Below are 23671 nucleotides of genomic sequence, written 5' to 3' on the forward strand. Positions count from 1 at the left end.
TGTTGGCATGGCAACTGCATCTCTGATTCTGGAGACAGCCTCAGCCACAGTTGGTTCTGCCTCTCAAAGTGAGTGAACCAGTTTGATCTGGCTTCTCAAATGCTCTCATAGCCTGTTATTTCTCCTCGTCCGTCTCCAAGGGGGCAGTGACTCAGTGCAATCTTACAGATCATTGCTTCTCTGTTTGGAGTGGAAATCTGCTGGTTTTTTACGGAACAACTCCTTTTGATGCTTCATTTTGTAGAGTGGTGACGTTGCATTGGTTTTAATGGAGTATGCTTTTGAGATCACGCTGCCTCTGGTATTGATGTGCTCCCCTCTTGATAGCTCAGGGTTTCAATCCCAATAGTGCATGCATGTCAGATGAAAGCCTGGGGCATATCAGACGCCAGCTGGAAATGGCCACCATGTGTCACCCAGCAGCCTGTCTGACTTATCAAGACTCTCGGTAAAAGAAGCAGCTGAATACAAACGTAATTTACAAAACGTATGTATCACCGCAGATCGCATTCACAGGTATGCCAGCATTCATATTTCATTTCAGTTTTGAATAACAATGATTTGACAGCGGGCATAAGAAATCAAAACCTTGTTCTTTTGCAAGGATCCAGTAGTATTTCTCTAGTGTGTGGAGAAGCTGGCCAACACCTCTCACAAAAACCACCAGAAGAGAAGAGAAAACATTCTTAAAAAAAAAAAAAAAGCCAACAATTTTAAAAATGACAGAAATTCTACAAACAGGCAAACAAAGAAACCAGCCTGTGCAAACAGTCAGCAGAAACAAAATGAGCCTCCTTGGTTTCCAGCCACACCCCTGTTTTAAATAGGCCTTTGATTAGGCAGGTGTGGCTCATTAACCTATGGGCTGGCTCACAGAGACAAAGACAATTATCACTTGACAAACAATTCACCTGTATGGAATGAAACTGAGCAATGAGCTCAGTTATTTACATGGTTGGAAATGGAGAACTGCAATCCTTACACATTCAAGTGACAGTTTAAAGCTGAAGGTTCTCCTACACATAGCGGAATGGCTGCAGTTTTCTGTTGGGCTGTCGTTGCTGTAGTTCCACAATGTTTGATGGTACCAGAACTCAATAGCATGTTATAATGCTAGAATGGAGTAGCTTTGATGGGCAATGGTAATTGCTCCATGGTAGGCATTGATCTTACAGGTCAGAAAAGCCACGCAGCCTCTAGGTCTGTCTGTGGTGACGGGAAGAAAGAGCCCTGAGGCTCCTGTATTGCACTAGAAAGCCAGTATAACCAAGCTGCTTCATGGCGAAGACCAATAAAAACCTCTGACCCATAAATGTGGAAAGCCCTGACAGCAAAATAAATGTTACTGGGCGTCTAAGAGGAAGTGGATGGAGCGGTCTCTGATGTTCGGTGTCTTCGTGGAAGGCCCAGAGTGCCTCTGTTGGGGAAATGAGTGAAAGGCAGCACAGAGGGGCGTGGCTTGGAGGCCTCCTCTCAGCCTGTCATGTTGCTGAATGTGAGTCCAGCGTAAGTGAGTGGGGGCAGACTAAAGACCCAGCGTAGCCCACCTCTCTCAGAACAAAGAGGAGCTGAGTGCTGGATCCATGAAGAAGTCACAGCTCCTTGTAGCGAAAGAGCTATACCTCATAACTGATATTGTTTAATTGACCATGAAGCACTCTGAATGCTACTTTATGTAGGTACGGTCATCTCATTTTCTGTATTCTTATAGTTATTAACGCCTGTGTATTGTAAAGCATGAAACAGTAATTACTATTTCTTAAAATCCCTTTCTTCATGCAAGTTCATAAGCAATGGCAGTTTCTGTTTATAATAAACTCTGTAAAGAGTGGAGATGTGGAGTGTTCCCTGGTGAAGGGGGGTAGATGGTTGCTCTGTGTGCTTAGTGCTGTGTGTCTGCAGGAGACCTTCACTGCTCACCAAATAGCGATCCAAGACTGTGTGCACTCAAGTGAGGCAAATAGCCCTTCCTAGCTCATTAGCACATATACATATTAATCACTTGTTGTATTATTACACAACTAGGCACATATTAATGACATGTCCATTGGATTATTACATAGATATACAGATATAAATGACTGCTGTCTGACATATGTTGTTTTTCTGTCAGGAGCAAATCCCCTCTGGTATCAGTGCAGTACTGTATTTGTGGATTTCCTGTTTGTGTGAATTTCTGAACATAAGATACTGTGAGTCAGCGAGATTAGTGAGAATCCCCCCGTCTGTGGAAGTGCCTGTAGTGGGTCTGTGGGAGGTCTGACTGAGCAGTTCTACGCTGTTCCTAAAAATGGACAGGAACAGGCCTTGCTCACCTGGTGCCGAAAAAATAGAACCGGGCACAGATCCATCCCCGTAAGGAAGCGGTGACGGAGGAGTGGCCCTCTGGGAGCTGTTTACCTGCCCTTCTGCGCACCTGCGTCATTCTCCCCCCCCCCCCCCTCCTCTCTCTCTCTCTCTCTCTCTCTATCTCTTTCCCTCTCAAAAGGGACTCACCTTCTTGTTCCCTTTCTCCCCTGTGCCTCCATTGCTACCCCCAATCCTGTCTCCGTGTAAACCCTTTTCACACCACAGCCTCTGGCTCGTCTCACCCGCAACACCTCCAGAGCCCCCAGTGACCGTGAGAGCGGGTTTATGTGGCAAATAGCACTTGATTAGGCATCCCCTTCCCCAGAACTCAGAGACCGAGTTCTCCGGCCCTAAGGAGCGCTCTCAGCGTTTCGACTCGAACAGAGGTGTCCATTTAAAGAGCGGCGCGTTCAGTCCCTCCGGGTCCTCTGGCTCTGTTAGTGACAGCTGGCTGTTCCGTTAGATGCTCTCTCTCTCTCAGAGGAGCGGGCCTCGCCTCTTGCCCACCTTTCACACCCTGAGACATGAGTCACTTTTGGCTGCCATCTCAGAGCTGCGCTCTCTACTGAAGAGTTGCTCGGCAGGTCAGTTGTTTTGGTCCGTAACACGTTGGACACACGGACACATTGATTATGCCCATCCAGTGTCGGTGAAAGTGATGTCATCAAAGACCGACCTCTTGCCCGGGGAACTGGCGTTAGGCATTGAGTAAGCAGCAAAGCGGCTGGAAGTCCTGGTTCATTCAGTTTCCTTAAGTGAAGCAGCCAGTGAAGTAGCTGGGAGAGACCTGTTTCGGGAGAAGCAGTTTTTAGAATCTCAAACAGGTCCCATCATTTCATCCTTTATCTGTATTCTTTCTCCTCACTCATTATAGGTTTGGCTCATCCACCATAATTACCTGTCACTGACACTGAATACCTGCCTGTCTACCCCATTTTGCAGGCACAGATGCTTTTCCCCATATTTATGCAGATTCACAAGAAACGTCAAGAGTGTTTAAAATGGCTCATGTGCATGTGATAAACCTGTATCTCAGGACATTAAAAGTGGGAAGAGAAGATTTCAGAGTTCCATGTGCTTGGGGTTGATGAAACTCTCTAAACACTCATAGTCTCTCCGTAAGAACAGTAAGGAAGCCCCACGCAACGTCCTCTGGCTTTTCCACTTTGCAGACGCGCCATGTGGTAATCACGCTTTTCCTTCGCTTCTCATTTCATTTCATCCCCCTGGGGAAATACGCAGTCTATCGCCTTATCAGTGTCTCTTCTGCGCCTGAAAACCGCGTCTTTCATCTAATGAGACAGAGATGGGAATCTTAACATGCCCCCCCTCCCCTCTTTTGCTAATTGCTTGACATCTCCGCTTGCGGTGGTTAATTATCGCTAATTATTGGGGCCGGGGTGAAATGCTGCTGAGGCTCGTTATCTAATCCCGGAAGATGGAGGCTTGGACCGAAAAGTCTGCTGTTTCGAGAAAAAAGGAGTCACAGTTTTGATATAAAATCAGGAGCAAAAAATCTCCAGAAATCAAGCCTGACCTGCTTTATGAAGGGGATCAGGTTCTTGACTGGATGTGCAGTGAAACCTAGGATACGGTGTTTTTCTTTTACCACCAATCATATGATGTACAATTATCAGAGGAGTGCTTTTGTGTGTGCTGACAGAGGATATTGAGAGCTTTCTCAGTTGATAAATATCTGGAGTCATCTTGCTGCTGTAGAAGCTTGGAATAGACTTTTTAGTTGAAATAGTAGCAGCCTGGTAGAATCAATGCCCCACTGGAGTTCAGCGTGGAATATTACTGTTCTTCTGTGCCAGTGTGTATTTGTTTTTGGGGAGAGATAGGGTCTGCTCTGAGGACGGTCCATACTGTGGCAATGTCAGGGGGTCCTCGCACCTCAAATCACAGTCACTCTCCTGTGGGCTGTACCAGGGTTGATTTGGGCAATGAATCTCACTGCCTGGCTGCACTGGGCATCCTGTCCGGACTGACCCCAGATCAGGCCTCGTGTTGGGAGTAGAGGAGAGCAGATCGCAGATTGTGGTGTAAGTCGAAACCGTCGATCCTGACACTGAACAGGTGGTGAAGTCGTCAGGGCGCCGCGTGGTAACAGGGTGATAATAAGACCTATGAAGTCGTGTGTGTGTGTGTGTGTGTGTGTGTGTGTGTGTGTGTGTGTGTGTGTGTGTGTGTGTGTGTTCATTACTTGCATTTTCAGGTCTCGGGATGTTCCTGAAGCAGAGATGAGCATCACTCAAACAAGCTTTCAGCAGCAGGGCGCAGCTTCCCACCCAGGTTCCCCCCTCCTTGCCGTCCATCATAAGTTATTTTTACTCTCCAGCTTGATATTAATTAAAAAAGTTCTCCCAGAGTAACCTAACAGTAGATTTCTACGCCAGGCTTATCGTGCCTTGTGAAGGCATCGGTTATACAGGCTAGTAATCAGCAGCCTGTTCCTTTTGGATTTCCTTGATGTCTCCTTTGGACAGCTCCATCACTCCAATCATTCAGACATGGTCTGAAGACACATCTCTTCAGACTATCTGGACTGACCTAACACCACCCCCCCCCCCCCCCCCCCCGACCAGATACTTGCCAACTCCTGTCTGTCTCAGCTCCTCATTTGGATCAGTGCTGTTAAAAATTGCTGTGTGCTTTTTGTAGTTGTATAAGTAGTTGTAGTTGTATAAATTAGCTAGTACTGCGTCCTCAGACAGAGAACTACGGTCTCATTGTGGAACTGTACACATCCTGTCCCCGTACTGTTGCTATACTTACTGTATACACTTTTGTACATTGCTTTGGATAAAAGCGTCTGCTAAATGAATAAATGTAAATGTAAATGTGTAATGTGTAAGGGGGTCGATGAAATGACCACAATTGGAATGCCCTAATGAGCCGTTGGAATGGTGCTAGTTCCAGGGTGTGCTGATGACCAGGTGACTGTGTCTGTTTGATGCAGGTAGTGCGGTCAGCATGAGTTTTGACTTGCAGCCCAGTCTGTTCCCCATGGCAGCTCTGCTGGTACATTGGCAGTTTAGCGTAGCCCATTCAGGAGACTTCCTTTATTGTAGCACTCCTCTGGCTAATCCCACCGAGTGATATGCCATGTCAGTGTGCCCTAGACTCCTTACAAAGGCCTGCTGCCTGCCTGCTGGCCATAGCCCCTCCTCCTCTCTCCTCTCTGCTGACTACATTATTATTTTTTCTCTTTGTAATGTAAACTACCCAAAAACAGAAATTCTCCTGCGGATTGTATTGGTTGTTGTTTACTTGTTATGATTTCTTGGTTGTTAATGCTGGTTTTTGTTTTTTTCTTTTCTTCTAATGTTTTTCTCTTTCTGTGTTATATTTAATTCAGAGGAGTATGTATGCGTATGGGGATCCTTTTTCACTGTCAAATAAAGGAGACAAAAAGTAAGAAGTCTCCTCTCCTCTCTCTTATCTCTCTCTCTCTACCTTTCTCTCTCCTCTCCTGACCCTCTCTCTCCTCGCCTCTGTCTGTTTTTCATGTGAGGGTCAGACGCCTCCCTCTGTCCCATGCTCTCCCTAAGCCCCCCTCCCCCTTGGTCCTTTGCGCTTTCTCTGATTAAATTGGCCCGATTTGTTTGATTAATGACTTTTTTATCCGCCTCGCCAGGTCTGCAGTACCATAATGGGTCACTGTCACTGTTGAAATCCAGTTCAGCGTCAGCCAGTGTCACTTTTTGGAGATCGTTTGGGAGCCGTCATGAGCTTCTGTAGGTGCCAGAGTTACACGACCCCCCCCCCCCTTCAGGTGGAAATAGGGGAATTTTATGTCATCTGTAGCTGTAGTGATAGAGCTTACATTGCAGTCATTGCTGCAGTGAGAATCGTAAGCTGAGCTAGTATGCAAGGTGCAGTGTGTCCTTCTACATGAGGTAGTTTGATTGAAGAACCACGGAAAACAGGAAGTTAGGTACATTTTCTGACCTTTTTTGTCATTTCCTGCTAGCGTCGCTCTCCCCACCACTGGTCTGTCTGCCCTTCCTCATCCGCCTCCCTCCTCTCCTTCTCTTATTCACACACTTCAGAACCTCTTCTTTGTTTATTCCAGAATGATCTCTCCTTCTTCTCCTTTTTGTTCTTCTTCTTCCGCTTTTTCTTCTTCTTGGTGAGTTTTTTAAGGTTCACAGCTGAACCTCCACAGCCAGTGAGTTTTTTTTTTTTTTGTTTTCTCTGTGTAAGTGCAAACCCACATGTTCGCAATGGCTGGATTACATCCTGCTGTGCCTATGCATATGTATATGGGGTGGCTTACTGCCATAGTGAAGGCAGATGCCACCCTGGCAGAAGCGATGGGGCAGTGGTGCTCCTACCTTTAAGGTTCCTGCATTTCTTATGTGCGGGTAATGTGTAATATGTCAGTCTGGATAACTGTGCGTGCCAAGCACATAAAAGGTAAACATCAACCTAGTCCCTAGATGTGACATACTTAATAAGTGCAGCGTACAGTAAATTGCATGATGTTGCACAACATTTCATTGCACAGAATTGTTATTAAAATGACAGCAATCCACACAGCTTCAGTAAGCTTTTATTAATATATCTTATTTTATGGCAAAAAAAAACAGTCATTAGTGGGTAGTCTGTGCTGAGGCAGCTCTGACTGAATGTTTTCTGTGGCGGTATAGGTTTACAGAACCTTGTATAGAGAGAGCCTCAGATGGCTGCACTCTATTTGGCGATAACCTGTGTGGTTTTGGGCTGGGTTTCCTTCGGGAAGGTCTTTAATAGCTTAAATCATTTCCTTGCCTTGTTGGCTCTAGAGGTAAAAAACTGACGTAAATCACTGTTTTGCAGCTGCAGAAAAACAGAACTGCCTTGGCTGTGTGGAATGGAGTTGTCAAACTCATTGCAGGGAAATGATTCTTAATCGATGTGCATCACTGAGACTTCCACGCCTGTATGACGTTGCTGCAGAGCCCCCCCCACCACGGTGCCTGCCACCTGCAGTGAAATGGGCACAGTTTTTATGCTTTAGGTGATTTATGGGGTGTGTGCTCCCCACAGCTGTTTCTGTCTGTGTGGTGAATTCACCTGATCTCTGAGGGATGTCATCCAGGGCTGTGCAGTGGTAGGGAATTTGGAGGAGTATTTTGGGGGCTGTGGTTTTCTGCTTGTCACCAGCAGCGGTGAGGCAGTATCACGTTACGCTGAGTGCCTGTGTGTTTGTGATTGGTGCAGGGCGTGACGCATCACTGCGATGACCAGCCGGGGCGGAGGGCATGCACGCGCTCCGGGTCCCTCGTCCCCGCGGCCAGCCGCTGCGCCCAGGCTGCAGGTCCAGCGCTCACAGTCGCGGGAGACGGTTACCGTCCACTTCTCCGCCCTGGGGAAGGAGGAAGAGGAGGAGGAAGAGGAGCTGTATGCCGTCGCTGCCACCTCGCTGCAGGGGGCAGAGGCGGAGTTTGAAGACCAGAGCGTGGTGACCGCTGAGGAGGCCAGCGAGGACCTGTTCGAGGGACGGGGCCTAGACTCTGTGTCCGTGGCAGTGGAGCTTTCGGAATCCTCTAGCATCCCGACGCCAGTGCCAAGCCTTCATCAGGCTGCTTCTCATGCCCCCAGCCCCGCCCCTTCCTCTTCCTCCCACCCTGCCTCCTCCAGCTCCTCCCCCTCCAGGACCCCGCCCTCGAAGCCCTTCATGAGCCTGGTGAAGTCCCTCTCGGTGGAGGTGGAGCCCCGGGAGGGCATGCCTGCGCCCCCCACCATGCGGCACCGCCACCTGATGCGGACGCTGGTGAAGTCGCTGTCCACCGATGCCTCCCGGCAGGACCCGGAGCCTGCCCCGCACCGCGGCACCGACCACTCCCGCCTCAACCTGCAGCTCTTCAAGCAGTTCGCCCAGCCCCGCATCACCGCGACGGCCGCCGCCACCGTCGCCGGCGACTCCAAGACCGCGCCCTCCTCGCCGCTCACCTCCCCGGACGGGCGCTCCTTCTTCAAGGTGCAGGAGGTGGAGGCGCGGCTGGAGGACACCAGGAGAAGGCTCTCGGAGGTCATGTACGAGCCCCTGCAGCTGCTCAGCAAGTTCATAGGCGATGAGGGCGGGGCTTCCGGCGGCCCCGCCCACCGGCCCAAGGCCCTGTCTTCCAGCGCATCCGAGCTCACCAGCCTAGCCGGCCTCAACGGCCACCTGGAGAGCAACAACAACTACAGCATCAAGGAGGAGGAGGACTGCTCGGAGGGCGAGGGCGAGGGCTCACCGGGTGGCTCCGCCTCGAAGGCCGGGTCGCCCTGGAGCCCCGGGTCACCGCGGAGTGCCCGGTCGCCCCCGCTGGCGCTGGAGAGGTGCTCCATGTTGGCGCTGGCCAGGCAGGAGGACGAAGAGTTCTACGAGCTCCACAGCGAGGACTTCGACGTCCGCGAGGACGGGGACGGAGATGGGCGCGGAGCTGTGGCCCGCCGGCCTCGCTTGCCACAGGAGGAGAGCGGCATGGAGATGGAGGAGGAGATAGAGGAGGAGACGCCCAGCGTCCCCCATTGGACACTTTTCGTCCTGACCACTCTGCTCTATGGCTGTTTCGTCCTGCCCCTCCCCGCCTACGTCAGTGCGGTCCTGATGGGCGTGGCCGCCGGCTTCATGCTGGCCATGCTCTTCGTGTGGTTGGCCGCGCCCAGGCGTGGCTCGGCGCGGGGCAGAGGCAAGGCGGAGCTGTGGAACGTGGCACACCTGGACATTCAGGAGCCGGGCATCTTCAAGGTGGGTCGTGCCGTATTCTCCATCTTAACACACAGCGAAAGCTTCGGGCTCTGTCTGCGGCGGAGGGTGATTTTGGCAGTCCGCCCATAGCAGGTTATCTGATATAATAGGATGTTACACAGCGTTTCCAGGGCGATCTGGTCAGGAAGCTGAGGCATACGTGCCTTTCCTTGTCAGCGCACTGTCACCGCACAGCAAAGCGTAACGCAGCAGATCGGCTCAGGCAGAGCCTGAGTCACAGAGGAAGCCCCTCTGTAGTCACATATGTTGCAGTACATTGCACTTCGCTCAGTGATTATTCAAGTCTTAGGCTCCATTAGCACAACACTCACTGCAGCCAGGATCCTCATGTGCGCATAATGAAATATCATATTATCAAACATGTGTCTGGTGTTTATCTGTGCATGCAGCTTGTTTGATTACAAGCTGAAAGGTTACTCTAGAAAAATGTGCTGTCCATGTGTTCACCTCGTGCTTGAAAGATAGTCAGACTGTGAGTGAAAATGGCACTGTTGTCGTGAAAGGCTGCTCTCACAGAAGGAGGCCTGTGATTGGACCTAATAATAACTATTAGAGTAAGTGGCCGTTGCTTTATGGAGAGAAGACTCCAAGTGAGCGCAACAGGGAATCTGTTTCTGATTGGCCGGTCAGAAATCACAGCGTTCTCTGTACTGGTTTTTAAGTCCTTCTGAGGAAGGGGGAGGTGGAGGGGGTGTGGCACTCAGTTGCCTGTCTCTTGTGGCATACTCTGGGCCTTGAGACGTACCTCGTGCCAGGGATGAAGTGGACATACAGCCTGCTGTTTCTGTGACTTGAGTTTTGGCAGTTGCATATTAAGGCTGTGTTTTCTCTGGATGCCTCAGGGAATGAGCAGGTCACCATTTGTTGAAGGGTGTCTGAAAGCTGGTCAGTCAGAGATATTCATCTTCCCAGTTGGAATCAGAGCTCCTCTTGTAATAGGAGCTTCTTTTGATATTACATGCCTTCTGCAAGCAACTTTGATTTATTAATTTTTATGGCTCTAAAGCTGTAATTAGTGCAGTTAGCCTGTCCTGCTTATGGGTTGTTAGCAGCAGAGTAGCGTTCGGACATTAACGCTAGGCCTTATCTTTCACATCCCGGAGAGTTCCTGCCCCAACGTGATCAGGCCCAGATGTGTACAGAGAGCATGCTGGGAAGTGTTTGCGTCATTCCCTCACCTGTCCAGGCCAGGTGTGCTGCACTCTGGGTCCCTGAGGAAGGTCTCTGCAAACGGCTCACCAGATCCCTCCCTGCACAGCAGACAATGGCGTTCCTCAGCGCTAACGCTCTGGCTGAGTGTGAATCCCGCTCCCTAGCTGACTTTTGGCTGCCAGGTCTGGAATCAAACCGTGACATGCCAAGGAGATTGCAGGCTGTTAAAATGGGCCTGAAAATGTGTTTAATGTGTTTTTCTTAACAACAGCCTGTTCCTTAACCTCGTCAGATAGCTGTGGAGTGCTCGCATTGTGTGGGGTGCGGTGCTAATGGACTGGCCTTTTATACGAGGGTAAAGGAAGCTAAACCAAGAGGGAGAGAATGGGATCAACATTAGCCCGACCCAGTGTGACTTGCATAGTGTACAGTTTTTACATGTTGTCAGCTTACACAGCTGGATGTTTACTGAGCCAATTTGGGTTATGTATTTTGCCCAAGAGTACAACAGCAGTGCCCCACCGGGAAACAGAATCAGCAGACTTTTGGGTTGGAAGCCCCATATGATAGTACACTACTGCCACTCCACTCAAATCTACACTTCATGCCTATTACTACTACGACTACCACTATTACTATTACTACTACCACGAAGAAGAAGAAGAATGGATTGTGTTTATGTTGCACCTTCCAGTGATTACAGTTAAAGGGAGGGTGACACACTTCAGCCACCAATGGTATGTAACACCCGCCTGGGTGATGCAGGGGGGCCATTTTACGCAAAAATAGTCACTACACGTCAGATGAGGTGGAGAGGGAGGGACCTATGACCTGGGAAAATGACCCGACCATTTTTTCAGCTGAGCTGTAGGGTTCAGCCACTCGGGACTTTACGTCAGTCCCAATTAATACAGCACTAAACCCACAAACTTAGCCGCGTGGTGCTAACCAGTTAGCCTCGTCCTCAACGTCCCCCAGGGCTGGATGAACGAGATCTGCAACTACGACCCGGAGACGTACCATGCCACCCTGACGCACTCTGTCTTCGTGCGCCTGGAGGGCTCCACCCTGCGGCTGTCCAGGCCCAACCGCAACATCGCCCGGCGGGCCTCCTTCAACGAGCCCAAGCCCGACGTCACCTACGTCAGCCAGAAGATCTACGACCTGACCGACAGCAAGGTGGGTCTCGCCAGTCCCCTCTGTTCGTCTGCTGCGGGCGGCGAACACCTTTAAAGCCTAGTTGGTCGGTCTCTCTTGCGCCCGCTACAAGGTGAGAATATGCACAGCAGCTTTTTTTACACTCAAATAAATAGATGTGCTGTGTTTATCTGAATCTGTGCATTTTCTAGCCTCTCCATTTGCATAACCACTTGTGTGACATTTAAATAACCACAAGAAAATGACATGAAGCACCTCCCTGGGTAAATTTTTTTCTGATTTTGGAGCTCTATTGTGTTGTCATGCTCCTTGTGTGAATTTCAGGCATTATGTGTTATATGTTGCTATAGAAACACATCACGCTGCCAGCAACACACCCCTCACTTCAAATAAGCATGCCCCATGTATGGCTTGTCTGTTTGTCACCAGAGCAAAGGGAACAGTATTTCTTAGCTCTGTACAAGGGGTAGTATGAAGGGTCCTTCTGAACTGCAGCACTTCGCTACAATTTTTTTTTTTGCTTAGCAGATGCTCTCATACAGATCAAGTTGTGTGTCTTCTAATTTTTACATGTTATCTCTTTATATACATATATGTACAGAGGCAAGTCAGATAAAACACCTTACTCACAACTGCCATGGCCCACCTGGGAATTGAACCAGCAACCTTTGGGTTGTGCATTGTGCAAACACACCCTTTTCACTTTAAAAGGCTCTGAGGGTGGTGGCATCCCTGGCTTGAACCTCAGAGTCCTCAGACCCTATACCAGAAACCATGCACAGATCATCCCTAATCCAATGTGTTATTCAGGTTTCACCTGTGAACTCTGAGAGGTCAGTCTGCCGTATGAATGAAAGACACATGATTGGTTGTGTTGCTCCCTTCCTCAGATCTCATTGGTGCCCCAGAGCCTGGCCAGGAAGAGAGTGTGGAACAAGAAGTATCCCATCCGTATCGAGCTGGGCAGGCAGGACGACTTCATGTCCAAGACGCAGCCCGGCAAGGGTGGGGCCGAGGACGACAAGGTGGGGGCAGGAGAGAGAGGGGAGGCGCTCGGGGGAGCCGAGGAGCCCAGGAGATCCTGTGGGATGCCTGAGCAGGGGCGGGGTCCAGCGTCCCGGGAGCAAATACTGTTCCTGTTCGGACGGACGGGGCGAGAGAAGGAGGAGTGGTTCCGGAGAATCTCACTGGCATCGAAACTCAAATCAGAGAACAGGAAGCCCTCCAGCCTCCCAGGAAGTAGGAGTGGTGAGTGAGATCGCCCCCTACTGGCCAACCAGTTCATCACTGCCATAAAAGCACATCTCGGATAAGGGCAGCTGCTCTCTTAGGATCAAACTGATACACAAACTAGCGATCTCCTGTATTTCCGATGGCCAGGCTCCAGTATACCAGTTCCTTAAATAAAACAAATAGTTTAATTTAGTTGGGACAGGAAGCAAAGTTGGTATTTACTGACATGCAGATATGGCTGTAGGGAAAAGGTGCACTTCCCCATCTTCCTGTTGTTGCAGTGCATCTCAGTACAGTTAACATCAGTACAAGAGGTTGGCTGCTGGTCATGACAGCGGAAAGTACTTTGGATAAGTGCTGTGGTCAGGTCTTGCTTTCTCTGTTACCAGGAGATTTGCCAGCCAAGGGGAATGTGGCATTCAAAAGCTGTATTGTAACAAATATATTCAACATTTAGAAAACATCACAATGTTCCTATCTGCTTAATTAACAGACTTGTGTGTGTCTTCTGAGCATGTAGCAGTGTAAACAGTGTAAATAGGTTTCAATAGTGTAAATAGGAAGAGACAGCAGTGTAGAGAGCTGAGATATACAGCAATGACTCACTATCTGTATGACAGCACATTATATATCACTCCATGTGAACTTCCACCTTACAGCTACTTGTGAAGAGTCTCTCTCTCTCACACACACACACACACACACACACACACACACACACACACACAAACACACATAGGATGGTACCAAGGCACTAGTCCTGCAATGGAATATATTTGTGTTCAGTAGCTATCTCTTTTACTGCATACATCTCACTGTACACATGCATTTACGTCCTGCAGACATCTCATGTCATACATGCATGTGTGAACACTGCAGGGCGTAAACTGTGTGTCCCTCTCTGTACTCCCAGCATTCCTGCCCTCCCACAGTCGCAGCAGCAGCCAATCAGGGGGCCTGTCCCACAGCCGCAGCAGCAGCAGGAGCAGCCTGGATGAACTGCTGATGATGTCACAGCCCCGGCAGAAGGAGCTGACAAGCAGCGTGAAGCAGAAGATGCTGCTGGACTACAGCGTCTACATGGCCAAATACGTGCCGCCCCAGCCGGGCTCCCCCTGCAACAGCCCCATCAACAGTGCCGAGAGCAGCCCAGGAGCCAGCAAGAAGGTACAGGGAGAGGGCCCAAATTCACCCTCTAGACTGCTGGCACAGGCTGCTGTGTGGTTCACTCACGGTTCAGCCTAGTGTGGGCTTCATTTGGGGTTCGGATGGCTGTGCGGTTCATTCATAGTTCAGAGTAGTGTATGATTCATTTAAGGGTTCAGACTGCTAAGTGCCTCATTTGGGGTTTGGGCTGTAGCATGCTTCAGTTAGGTTTTGGAGTGCTGTATGGGTCATTTGGGGTTAGCCTGTAATCTGACAGCACAGAGAGGTAAGCAGCTCTCCCGTGTCAGATGATCGGGGTGGTGCTCGCAAGATGGACAGAATGCTAGCGAGGTGGCATTCAGGGATTGATCATCTGCTTCAGGCCCAGCATGAGGACAGGGTATCTGCAGAGTGAGCCAGTTCCTCTGTGCCCAGCAGTTCTCAGTGTCTCTACATTTATATTTATATGTATTCTTGTAGCAGACACTTCCTATATAAAGTGACTTATAAAGTCTACACAGCAAGCAACATCATGTGCAAATAACAAGGGGTAACCACAGGCAACAAAATAGTCAAAAGCAACACAGCTGAGGCTCAGTGCTAAGCTAATGCTCATTTTATGTCCAAGTAAATGTAGCCTGACACACCTTGTTAGTTATTTAATATAAAGTGCTAGAATTATAGTAGCTGAATGTAGTGATAGGACTATGGTATAAATGGTCTGTATCAGTCAGACACCTGCGTAAGGGATCCACCATACTTGGGCTTTTTCTGTAGCCACCTCTCTGAGACCATGCGCCAGATATCAAGCCTCCTGTATGTCAGGGAGACCAGAAACGCTCTGATTGGTTTCCCGAGAAAAGACTGCTCACTTTACACTCCATTTCTGTGCCAGTTGCCAAGCAGCCCGAGAGAGGAGGCGGAGCCAGAGGCCTGGGTCAACGCCTTATTGGGCCGAATCTTCTGGGACTTCCTGGGGGAGAAGTACTGGGCCAACATGGTGTCCAAGAAGATCCAGATGAAGCTCAGTAAAATCAGGGTGGGTATTCTAGATGACATTTAGTAAAATCAGGGTGAGCATTAAAATTGAAGCTTAATGAAATGATGGTGGCTATTCCATAAGAAATTGCATCAGTTGGGTATTGAAGGTCTGACTGGCTTGTGAAGGGTGTATATTCCGCACCGTCGCATTGGCCAGATACGAGCGGCGCTTCAAGGTTAAAGCGATTATGATCCAGCTGTCAGACCTTACATCTTATCCCCTGGTGCTGAGGGTCCTGGCAGGAGTGTGCTGATGTGAGTAAATACATGAGTCAGACTGCATACATCTTTCGTCCCCGTGGACACGGCCGGACAGCTCACTCCCAGGAGGGCATTGTTCATGTTATTTGATGAATTGCGGGGGCCTCTAGTGGTCCTGCAGGTGGCCGTAGTCAAGCACACTCAAGTCGGGCTCTACCTGGTGTGAGGACTCTGCACTGACACTGACAGAATCTCTGTCTCATTTAGGAGACTCCAGATTGACGTTTCTTAATACAGATTATATTACAGATGATTAACAGATGTTCTAATGCAAAAAAACTTCAAAAAAAATTTCAAACAAAAAAATCTAATCTATGTGTATATGTTATACATGTACTGATACAATTGGCGCCTTGTCCAAGATCACAACAGTAATGACCCACCTGGGAATCAAACCAGTAATCTTTAGAATATGAGCCCTGTCCCTTATCACTACACCACACAGTTGACTACCTGACTACCGTGACCTGTAGCTAGAGGTTTAGCTTCAGGAATACTCTGTTTTGTCAGGGTATATGGGAAGTTGACTGTGTCACATGCGTTGCAGTTGCCATACTTCATGAACGAGCTGACCCTGACGGAGCTGGACATGGGTGTGGCCATTCCCAAGATCCTGCAGGCGTCCAAACCCTCAGTGGACCACCAAGGTAAGGTACCATGGTCCCCCAGGCAGCCTTAATCGGGCCAGGCAGCCTTCAGACAGCTCCACCGTCCTCACTGTTAAACCAGTTAGTGAGCTGAGCCACCCCACCAAGTGAAAAGTTTTTTAGAAGAGAAGTGTGTTATGTGACATGATGTGGACTGGAAAAGATGAACAGGAAAGGGAAGTTAGGGGGCAGGGAAAAAAAGAGAGTCTGACTGAAATAATAGATCAACATAGGAAAGAACTGAGAACTGAACCTGGCTTTACCTCCTGTCAGACACAGAGAATCAGACCGAGTCAGCGTCTTGCTTTAGGCTGGGTGCGAATATTGTATGGGTTTTGCAGAGGAGGTAGGGCTGTTTCAAGCATGTGCCTTAGAACCATAGTCAGAGTCTCAAAACTCAAACAGAGCACACTGGCACCCCGGGATACGGGCCGCAGAAAAGGACACCGCGGTCACACCCATGTCTGGAGCGTGCCTCTCACGGTGGCCCCCGCGATCAGCAGGGTTTGCTAAACCCCAGCAACCTCCACCCCGTCTATTTACGACCCTGTGAATTACCACCGTGTCACGGCACCGGAGTTTAATTTAAACTCAAGGATTCCGGGGAGGGAGCCTCATCAATTCCTGACATGGGCCCCCGCGGGGGTGCGAGAGGTGGACCGGGGCCATTGTATCGATCCGTCTGTCAGCCCGCGCTCTCGTGGCCTCGGACACACTGCCCGACAGCCGGGGGTGGGGGGTCTGTAATCCAGCCGACCAGACCCTACAGAGCAGCCCTTAATTTTGCTAGCTCATCTCCCATGGTTTCCTCTACTTGCTTTTCTTTACTGGTTGATAATGTATAGATCATCTCCATAGATACATAGATCTCTCCCAAATTCTCTCACAAAGAAATGCTGTTTTCTCGTGCAAGGTGTCTGCTGTTTAGGCCATGAACACCGTAACCTGGGCTTTCATCCAGTAAGCTTCCTCCTGATATCATTGGTTTGTGATGCTGTAATGGGTGTGGCTGGGGTCATTTTGGGGCTTTGGTTTATTCTCTGCTCTCCTGTGGAGACAAGTGTCTGTGACTCTTTCCATGTTTTGTTAGCACTGATTGGGAGCCTCTGCCCCCTGGCGTTATCATGCAGACTGATCTCAGGTCCACACACTGCTTTGGCCAGCCTGCTGTGCTGAGACCTCTGCCTTCTATATAGTAGACACATGCTCTTATTCAGTATTTATGTACTAATTCAGTATTGTATGTATGCTATATGTATATATTCAGTATTCGTTGCACTGTTCTCTATAAGCACCATCATCAACCTTGTGAAATGACATGCACCGAGCTCCATTGTGCTGAGTCATGGTTCTGTGGTGGTCAGCACCAGGCTGCATTGTGCTGAGTCATGGCTCTGTGGCAGTGCCAGCCAACGCTCCATCAGTGAAAATACTAGAAGGAGGACCTCACTGGTGAGATCAGTTGGCAAAAGCTCTCACTCTGAGGGCAGGCTGGTTCCTCCAGCTCAGGATATCACAAATGGGTTGTCATTTGTCGGCTGTGAGTGTCTCAGCTACAGGGGTAGGATGGGTTTTGTTGGCCAGGGTCCCCTTTTCGCGCCCATTGACCTCCTCTAGTGAGGTACCTGTGGGTCACTTCGCTGATGTTGAAGAGATGTCCCTGTCCTCCTGTTTGGTGTTTGCTCTCTTGGTGCAGTGTGGGACTTGTAGTGTTTGTGTGCTTAGTTGTGTATTTGAGGATTGCATCCACTCCACTCCAGCCCCCTTAACAAGTACAGTGAGTGGTTAGAGTGGTAAAGGGGTGGGGGGGCGTTAATAATTAAACAAATAAAGACAGAAATAAACAAAAACACAAATAAATTAATCTCTTTATTCATCACATTCATCTTCAGTAAAATGGGAACAGCTGGCTTCTCAGTTTCAGTTGTCACACACCTATTTTCAAGCACATTTGCTTAGAATGGGGTAACTCATTAGCCAGTTGCTGGCATCCTTTTCCCCACACATACACACACACAAACATACACACAATGGCAATCATACAGTGTGAAATCATGTTGATGGAACAGGTGTGTTATTGATAACTTTCTTAATGAACACTGAATTAAATTAAATATTAAATTAAACATTTAAACATTCATATCACTCATCAGTCTCAGCTGATACACAGGTGAACCAGTCACAGTTTGAGTGTAGGGTGAGGGCTCGTTCATCAATGTAGCTGGTACGGCCTGAGTGGCTCTTTACATTGCAGGAGCTTCTGCCGTATATATGTCAATTATTGTGCCAGAAGTGCGTTGCTGTACACAATACTTCTATGACCTGTAAAACAGAGGTTAGCAGGAGCAGTCTTATCTGAAGAGAGGAAATTGCATGTTACTTCTGTGACCTGTACAGCTGAGGTTTTCAACAGGAGTGAGGCTCTGTTATTACTCTCTGAACCGGGTCAAGTCCTGAATCCTCTTAGTGCAGAGTCCTCTTGTGTGACAAGTGAAATGCATCAGGAAGGACTCAGGGGAGAGTGGGCCTGCAGCATTTCCAGTGTATCTCTCCTTGGACTGAACTTTAAAGGGCCGGCCTCCGCCATGCTCCAGAGGTCACTCATATTGTGGATCAGTGGTAGCATTACAGCCACAGTGGAAAGGGTCGGGTTTCATCTCCAGCAGACTCACACAGTGATGGCAAGTACTTTAAACAGTCACACACAAAGCCACTCACACACAGAGCATGTACGCATGCATGCACACACACACACAAACACACACACACAAGGAGCGAAGGACAAGGTGTATTAGCTCAAAGGGCTATCAGGTGCTTGATTCAGATAAAGTTAATTGAGATGTAGGAAGCATCAGAGGCTCAGTGATAATTGAATTCTGCTCCTCCTCAGTACTTTGCCGTCTGATGGGCGCTTCAGAGATGACAGCTGCTCAGCGCGGAAGCCGCGAGCCTCCCGGTGGCGTGCGCATATTTGGATCAACGCCGCGATTTAATTGGACAGCCATGCAAAAGAGCATTGCCACGCTGCGAGCTTTGGAGCCTCAAAGAAAAGGGGAAAATGATGCAGAAAGCAGAAAGCAGTCACAGTGTGGGGGGGAACTAGATTACGATTCCTATAGCTAACAACTTGCAGCTCAAGTGACTCCGCCTCCCTTTGTGAGGTCATAATATCGAGGATGCTGGAGTCAGAGCAGGGGTGCTGTTATCCAGGGCGGGCTGCATCCACTCCTGCTGGTGGGCCCGTTTGCTGCCCAGCTCAGAACCCGGGCCAGACAGATACCAGCACATTCGCATGCGTGTCCAGCCAGGCGGTCGGCCCGACAGCGCACAGGGCACAGGCAGGACTCCGCTTCTTATCACGGGGCATGCTGATAACACTTAATGGGGGGAAAATGGAAACCGACTCGGCCAGTCTCGGCAAAGGGGAGGATATAAGCAGGATGAGACACCTTCCGGGGAGCCGATAAATGGGGCCAGCGCAATGGGGCTCTTTTTCTTTCCTTTTCCAGCCAGGGACCAGTTATCGCATAACATTCTTATTTCCAACCAACATAGCTGGGTGGTGTGATACGACACGAGCTTTTTCATTGATTAGCATAGACAGACAGATTGGCGCATTTATAAATGTGTATTTGAAAGCCCTTCGCACTTCCCCGGGCAGAATGAAGCCTGTCAGCTTTGCACATCAATCAGCTTCACAGAGGGAGGGCTGAGCTTCATTGTGAATACTGCTTCCCTAACTCACCCTATCAGAGAATACTACGTCCCTATCTCACCCTATCAGAGAAGAGGATGCTGTAGTAAAGCCCTGTGTGGGGTGGGGGGGGTGGGGTACAAACTGTGTCAGAATGTCACCTGCTTCACAGTGAAAATGTACCTGCCAGCTCTGCCTGAGTTGTTTTATCGAAACGAGTTCAGAGAGCAATTATCTGGGCCAGCAATTAGGACAGACCTTTATGGCCAACACCGATGCGTGTATATGTACACTCCAGTTTTTTGTAACCCTGTATACTTCGTTGCTGTTCTGTCCTGCCTTGGAGGTTCAGTTCTAATCTGGTTCTGGTTCGATTCTAAATAACATCAATACATAAATACATGTTAGGCTTGTGAGACACAACAGCACGAATATTGACTCACCAGAAGCTAGAGAGACCACAGTGCTTTTCAGGTTTACCCTCCATGGCTTCCTGTTGCTCCTTGAATGTGAGATGTCAGAGTGCAGTTGATCTCCCGTCAATCGTATCGCCTCAAAATTTGTAAATCTGCATACCACCTGGTGGCAGTTGTTGGTTTTACAGCTGAAAACCTAGACAAACAATGTCAGCATGGCATGTTGATCTCAATCCTAGCGTTGAAATATGAATGTGTGTTGTACATATACACAAAGTGTAACTCTATTGAAAGATTTTTTTCTGGATTCCTAAGGCTCTGTTCTGGTTCTGCTCTGTTCTCCACAGGCTTGTGGTTCGACCTGGACATCTCCTACAACGGCTCATTCCTCATGACCCTGGAGACCAAGATGAACCTGGCCCGGCTCGGCAAGGAGGGGGAGGGTCTGCGGTTCGGCGAAGCCGGCAAGGACGGGTAAGGTCTTTCAGCCCAAGCCAGCAGCTTGCTCCCCATTGGACGGAACAGGAGGATTTAGGAGTTTAGGAATGCGGCCTTTGAGGATCGCAGCTTTAGTGCAGAGGTCTTTAGGGAGAATAATCTGTTTCTGTGGCGACATATCTCACCTGTTCTCCCGGGCTACTTACTCCTCTGGGTTTTATCGCAAAAAAGATTTGCGCCTTCGACTTTTTTGGTGTCAGCCACACAGAAAAGGCTCAGACAGCTCTTAGTTTTAAGGATCAGAGGTTTTTTTCCCTTCCTTCCTGCGGGAGTGTTTTGATTTGAGAACTTCGCCGAGCTCCAGCATGCTAATGAGGAGATTATCCCTGCCGTGCGTGTCTGGGGTTGGCAATGTGCCGTTACATCACACGCCATATTTTCTTAGGAGACGCTTTCACCCAGAATGACTCGCACAGCTCACAGCGTTTGCACGTTAGCCAGTTGTACAGCTGGATATTTACTGAGGGTATTCGGAATAAGCATCGGGTCCAAGGGGTACAGCAGCGGTGCCCCACCTGGGAGCTGACCCCCTCACCCTTTGGGTTGTGTGCTCAGCTGTTTCACCTTAACGTGAGCGTCTCTCCCCGCTCTCTCTCCTCCTTCCCTCCTTCCTCTGCCCTCGGACGCCTCCCGGCCGCGGATGGCCCCTCTCTTCCTGGTGAGTGAGTGTTACGCGAGTTTGCTCATTTGCTTTGACACCTTGTTCCCATGAGTTCCCACTGACATTCAGCTGAGGCTGCTTCATTCCTGGCCGCTGCTGAGGAGCCTGTAGCGTCTGAGCCAGGAATGCTTCGGCCTCCTGAAAGGTTGACTTCAATGGAGCGGCCTGCTTGGTGTGTGAAGAATAGTGAATCCCCTTTAGAGGGGCGTAATAACAGCGAGCAGGAGCAATCTGGCAGCTAGCGTACAGATTGCAGTCAAAGTCCTGGGCACAGAGCTATCCTTTGCTGTCCTTTGCTAATGGATAGTACTAGCATTTGCAATGGTGTAGAGGGTGTGGCTAGCTCACTAGGGTGCCACTGCTGCTAGTGTGAGGAAGACGTGCAAGCAGAGCCTCCATTGGATGAGACTTGTTCAGAGCCAGTTTCACTGCTCTGCTCTGTGTGCTTCCCCTGCATGAACATGAACATGCAGCCAATTTTTTTTTCTGCTGGGGTGTGGCTGAACCCAGCGTGTGCGTCCCTCTGCTGAGTCATGGGTGCATGTCAGAATGCAGGCGTGGACTGTGCCAGCATGCAGCACCCTAACACCCCCCCCCCACGCCCGCCCCCCCACCACCACCACCATGCAGCGGCCACACCATGCCCTCCTCCACGCCTCACAGCGAGGGCTGATGGGGCACGCCAAGGCTGCCCTCTCTGATCTCTGTACCACTCCTATTTAAAAAGGAAAAAGCTTTGAATTGATTCATTTTGGAAAAATTGATTTTCCTGGTTAAAGCACACTTTGGACGCACAGAACTGTGCCTAATGGCCTCGGGCTAATGGCTTTATTGAAAGCTCTCCAGTGTTGTCACCTGTCACCTCGCTGCGCCGTGATCGCTGCTTCCATTGCTACCCTGCCAGACCCATGTGCAGTAAGGCTAAAAGATGCCACTCGTCCTGTAAGGTGCTTTCCCACAAGCCCCTGGCTGCTCACCCTATCCTGAACCCCCCCCTCCCCAACATGCCTGTCAACACGGTGGTAAAGGACCTGAAGGACCACTGGTACGATTTGATTCGTTCATCGAAGACATGGTACTCCTAAAAGATGCTTGTCTGTATCTAATAATCCACATGAATGAGTCTGAATGAAATTTTTGTTCTTGGAAAATTCTTGTCCAGACAAAAATTTGATTTGAACCTGATGTGGTTATTAAAATAACAACAAGCCAAAACTGGAGTCCACACAACTTTCGCTAAGTCTTGGTTGTGTTGGTAAGCGACTTTTGTCTCCACCTTTATTCTTTGAGTGTCTGCCAAAATGCCACATGAGCTAAGCATTCATCCCATCATACGGTGAATGTGCCTGGTTTTGATTGGTTAGACACATCCGGATACTTCCATGTGGGCATGTGCGATTGGCCAATTCGCATGCATGCATTTCAGACCCAGACCGCGGACGTACTGCCTGGCAGACAGCGATGAGGAGTCATCCAGCGCGGGGTCGTCGGACGAAGAGGACCCACCCGAAATCCCCGCTGAAAAGAACCTGCTACCTGGGGCAGAGGGGTGAGACGCACCTGGCCTCATTTATTACCCCTCTCTTGTGGTTTGCTCCTCCCTTCATCCCATTTTTGTGATTTCCCTGTCCTTTCTATGGGATCTGAATATACACATGCTCTTATGATATAACTGGACACAGACACACCTTCAGTCATTGGGCTAGAGTCCCTTGTCATGTATGACATTATTGTCATTTAGCAGACGCTCTTATCCAGAGCGACTTACATAGGTTACAGTATTATCCATTTATACAGCTGGATATTTACTGAGGCAACTGTAGGTTAAGTACCTTGCCCAAGGGTACAACAGAAATGTTCCATTGGGGAACCAAACCAACAGCCTTTTAGTTAAAAGCCCTCAGGCTGTACAGAGACCTTTGGTCATCCCTTATTACAGGCAGGATCAAGGTTAATGGTTGAGTGACAGTCTTGACTCACTCTTTGCATATTAAAGATGCTCCTCCAGGTGTTGTGTGGGGGACAGGTAAGTAGTGTTAGCTTTAATGATGATGCTGTGAAACTGTTAGCTTTAAATGCAGAAGAAGACAGATACGCCAGATACTGCTATGAATACAGTTCTTCCATTCAGAGAGGCTTGACTACTTGGACGTGGTGTGGTCACAGTCAGGGCGCTGACCCACGCTCTTCCCCCTCTCTCTCTCTCCTCCACAGTTACGTCGGGGGACACAGGCCCAGTAAGATCATGCGCTTTGTGGACAAGATCACCAAGTCCAAGTACTTCCAGAAGGCCACAGAGACGGAGTTCATCAAGAAGAAGATGGAGGAGGTGTCCAACACACCCCTGCTGCTGACGGTGGAGGTGCAGGAGTGCTGCGGGAAGCTGGCGGTCAATATCCCCCCTCCCCCCACGGACAGGATATGGTACGCTCCGCCCCAGGACTGGCTCCACTCAATCAGAGCTAATGCTAAACAGTTAGCGATGCCCCCCCCCCACCCTAAACAACTTACCTCAGTCTGCTGGGGTGTGTCTTGCAACAGCCATAATCTTAAAATAGAGAAATTTCATTCATTTCCTGGAAAAGACTGCATAACCCTTTCTCACAACATATTTAAAAATAACTTCTGTTATCAGGAAGTAGAGTGACCCCATTCTCTCCTTCCATTTAC

At 49.3% G+C, this 23671-nt stretch overlaps 1 protein-coding gene across 7 annotated transcripts in view; it reads left to right on the top strand.

Annotated features, from left to right (window-relative positions):
• Nucleotides 1-23671, top strand: part of LOC118794126 (testis-expressed protein 2-like) — a 46015-nt gene that overhangs the window by 18447 nt on the left and 3897 nt on the right. For 6 of the 7 annotated variants that reach the window (XM_036552291.1, XM_036552290.1, XM_036552293.1 and 3 more), the window contains 9 exons: nucleotides 7558-9073; nucleotides 11225-11425; nucleotides 12295-12652; nucleotides 13551-13804; nucleotides 14679-14822; nucleotides 15633-15732; nucleotides 20190-20316; nucleotides 22428-22550; nucleotides 23216-23425. In XM_036552291.1, coding sequence (XP_036408184.1) covers nucleotides 7577-9073; nucleotides 11225-11425; nucleotides 12295-12652; nucleotides 13551-13804; nucleotides 14679-14822; nucleotides 15633-15732; nucleotides 20190-20316; nucleotides 22428-22550; nucleotides 23216-23425 — 3014 coding nt within the window. In that variant the 5' untranslated portion in view covers nucleotides 7558-7576. The remainder of the gene's footprint in view (nucleotides 1-7557; nucleotides 9074-11224; nucleotides 11426-12294; nucleotides 12653-13550; nucleotides 13805-14678; nucleotides 14823-15632; nucleotides 15733-20189; nucleotides 20317-22427; nucleotides 22551-23215; nucleotides 23426-23671) is intronic. The other variant, XM_036552295.1, reaches the window with a different exon arrangement.

Source organism: Megalops cyprinoides, chromosome 19, assembly GCF_013368585.1.
Source record: "Megalops cyprinoides isolate fMegCyp1 chromosome 19, fMegCyp1.pri, whole genome shotgun sequence".
Taxonomy (NCBI): Eukaryota; Metazoa; Chordata; class Actinopteri; order Elopiformes; family Megalopidae; genus Megalops; species Megalops cyprinoides.